This window comes from Papaver somniferum, unplaced genomic scaffold (genome assembly GCF_003573695.1).
Source record: "Papaver somniferum cultivar HN1 unplaced genomic scaffold, ASM357369v1 unplaced-scaffold_125, whole genome shotgun sequence".
Classification (NCBI taxonomy): Eukaryota; Viridiplantae; Streptophyta; class Magnoliopsida; order Ranunculales; family Papaveraceae; genus Papaver; species Papaver somniferum.
The window spans coordinates 5,967,625-5,971,025 of NW_020621603.1; the positions used below are offsets into that span (position 1 = coordinate 5,967,625).

Sequence of the window (3,401 nt, forward strand, 5' to 3'; positions counted from 1 at the left end):
AAACCCATAATGGAAGCTTAATTGAATCAAGAAAAATAAGCATAAACAAAAAGCCTACCTGCAATTGTTTTTGTTAATAAGCTGAAAAAGAAAAACCTTACGGAGAGACCTAATAATGGATATGAAGAATAGAGAGAATAAGAGAATAGAATTACGTCGCAATATTTTTTTCTTTTTGTTTCCGTGGAGAACTGAGAATTAAGTTTGCGGGTTTCTTCTTAGTTTTTTTTTCTTTTGCATTCGTGTTTTTTTTTTGTGGGATAAATATAAATTACGTTTTTTTAGTAAAAAAACGCCTTGTTTTTCTCTCCTTTGAGGAAAAGTGGAACGGAATAGAGTGGGTGAGAATCACCGTTCAACGTGGAGCCTTATGAGCTTAGGATTTTAAAGGAGTTAGATGGAGATGAGATGGAGAAGAAGGCGGACAATGGGAGGTACCTAAGGGTTACTGGGTTAGGGACTCTTTTCTTTGGGCTTTTTACCTATACAGTAAAACGAGGAGGAAATGTTGTTATATAGGGCATTGATTGTTGACACGTGTAATTTGCACGTGCATTATTCCCTTCATCACCGGTTAACACGTAGGTTGACGGTCAATTTCAGCACGCGCATTGCGCGTGCCTAACGATCCTGTGAACCAGAAATAAAGTCCTTCCAATAGTTAATTTTTCCAATAGAAAAACCCTAAGGAATGTTAATGGCGGGAAATGTTGGCGCCAATCTTTACCCAAATTCGACTTTTCCCAAATATCGTTCTCCTTATAAATCAATCCCTACATCTTCTAAATTCCCGAATCTTCATATCACCAGAAGCAAACCCAATTTCAGTTTTCTCAGCATCAAAATGGATTCTCACAACAACAACAGCAACCAGACTTCAGAAGTCAAAGAACCTCCAGTGAAGATCCAGAAGGTTCATGAAAACGGTGTTCCAGAAATCTCTTCTTTCTTGAGAGTTAAAAAGCTTTCAGAAAAAGCTGTTCTTCCTTCTAGAGGTTCATCCCTTTCGGCTGGTTATGATCTTTCTAGGTAACCAACAAAACCCCCTTTTCAGAAAACCCTCCATTCTTTTTTGTTAATTAGGTCTGATTATTTGTCTTTTATTAAGTGTAGTGCGGCTGAAATGATAGTTCCATGCAGAGGAAAAGCCCTAATTCCAACTGATTTAAGCACTGCGGTACCTGAAGGAACTTATGCTCGTGTTGGTAATTTCCTTCATTTCTAGGAGCTGTTTGTGTTAATCTTGATGGGAAAATTTCTGTACGGTTTTCTAATTTCAATGTTTATCTTGTGATTTGCAGCACCTCGTTCGGGATTGACCTGGAAGCATTCAATAGATGTAGGTGCTGGTGTTACTGATGCTGATTATAGAGGACCAGTTGGGGTTATCTTATTCAATCATTCTGATGTTGATTTCCAAGTTAAAATGGGTGATAGAGTTGCTCAGTTGATTATTGAGAAGATAATTACTCCTGAGGTTGAAGAAGTTGAAGATTTGGATTCTACAGTTAGGGGTTCAGGAGGTTTTGGATCTACTGGGGTTTAACATTTTTATCATTTGGGTCCATATTCGTAGTTAACATGATATTAGATTTGCTAGTATTAGTATATTATGTAGTTGCTTTTGTTTAGTACTACGCCTTCTATTCTGAGATATTCTAAATTTCTAATTGCGAAACTTGAGCTTTTCCCTCACTATGATCAGGTTTATAAATATTAGTGGTTTACTTCGATATCCAGTGTGTGAATTTCATTTTTTTTGCATCTGCTAGATATGTCTTTTATTTTTATGAATTGGTGCCACCATTACTTTGTTTTTGCAATGTAAGAATCCTTGATTGTTCTGCAAAGGCCCTTAATAACCACGACTGCATACACATTGAATGGTGTATGAGCTTAGTGAAGCTTGTAGGGGATTGGTAACGTCTGAATAAAACCTAATCACATTTAAGTAATGCTCTTCCTAACAATGGCATGCGTGCGTGACCAGACACTGGCATGCCAAACCTGTACTACAATTTTCTCCTAGTAATTATATGCCTTTTCCTAGCTATTATTGGTATAAAAGTTTCCTATCCTATTTTTTTTTGGTGTTTGTTATCTTGAACAGTCTTCTACTGATGACTAGATATGTAGAGTTATCCTGTGATCTAGTCAAATTAAGCTGTAAACTTTTCTAGGGCATTGCGTATATAACTTGGGTATCAGAAGATTGATGGTAGAAGAATCTCAATTCAAAGGTTGTGAATCTTATGACGAATGCTAGCAGACTTAAGGTATTCTGACCGAAGTTGCTCAGAATAGTGATATGGGTACTGTTAGTGTCCTCTATCAAATCTTTCATTTTTGTAATTTTGCTACACTGTCAAGTCTTCTGATCAAGTGATAGAACACTGGAAATTGTATGTTTTGGTTTCAAAATGTTTTGTTTTGCTATTTTTTTTAGCTGGTGTACTCATTAGATTTTACTCCTGAAAAGAATAGAATTGTTAGTGCATCTCAAGATGGAAGGTTAATTGTGTGGAATGCTCTAAGAGCCAGAAAACACATGCTATTAAACTACCCTGTGCATGGGTTATGGCGTGTGCCTTATCTCCCCAATGGTTAGTCTGTGGCATGTGGTGGCCTTGATAACTACCTTCAATGTTAATTCTTCACTTGACAAAGATAGAAATTTGCCTATATCGAAAATGCTCAGTGGGCACAAAGGTTATGTATCCTCATGTCAATATGTTCCTACTGAGGATGCTGACCTAATTAATAACAAGCTCTGGCGATCAGACATGTGTTTTGTGGGATGTGACTACAGGTCAGAGAGTTTCTGTGTTTGGTGAATTTCCTTCAGGCCACACTGCTGATGTATTGAGGTACTATTGGAGTAATCATTGCTTCTTATCAACGAAATAGTGTCTCCAATTTTCTGCTATACGATTCGAGCTGTGCATATATATCAGGCTATAAGGGAGATGTGAACACTGTAAAATTCTTCCCAGATGGGCAGTGGTTTGGAACTGGGTCAGATGATGGTACATGCACAGGTTGTTTGATGTGAGACCTGGAATGGTGATTGTTACGTCCATTGCCTTTCCAATACCATCAGCAGCAGGATGATGATAGTGTACCTGCAGGATGTCCATTGCCTTTTCAATATCAGGCAGACTTTTGTTCGTCGGATACTCAAATGGTGATTGTTTGGGTTTGCCTGCTGATGGTAGTGCCTTATGTACAGGATGTTGGGATATAGACCTTAAAGTAAGATTTCCCCCTGATCTAACCATGGTTATAACTAGATGATTCGGTAACAAACTTTTCAATTGAGTTTGTCTTATGGATATTCTTAGGGTATGGCTCATTCTCCTTTGAGTCTGGAAGCAACTTTAGAGAATTGTCAAATCCTAGTT

The 3,401-nt window shown here is 37.7% G+C and overlaps 1 protein-coding gene and 1 pseudogene across 2 annotated transcripts; both read left to right on the forward strand.

Annotated features, from left to right (window-relative positions):
* The first annotated feature begins 701 nt into the window (after positions 1-701).
* LOC113331580 (deoxyuridine 5'-triphosphate nucleotidohydrolase-like) lies at positions 702-1,735 on the forward strand. Of its 2 annotated transcripts, none has more exons than XM_026578281.1 (3): positions 702-1,029; positions 1,141-1,205; positions 1,302-1,735. In XM_026578281.1, exons 1-3 carry the CDS (start codon positions 845-847, stop codon positions 1,544-1,546), a joined length of 495 nt encoding a protein of 164 aa, XP_026434066.1. In that variant the 5' UTR covers positions 702-844; the 3' UTR covers positions 1,547-1,735. The 2 variants fall into 2 exon arrangements, with proteins under 2 accessions (XP_026434066.1, XP_026434065.1); XM_026578280.1 differs by having other exon boundaries at positions 713-1,029; positions 1,114-1,205.
* A 517-nt stretch (positions 1,736-2,252) lies between these two features.
* Positions 2,253-3,111, forward strand: LOC113331257 (annotated as a pseudogene).
* The last annotated feature ends 290 nt before the right edge of the window (positions 3,112-3,401 follow it).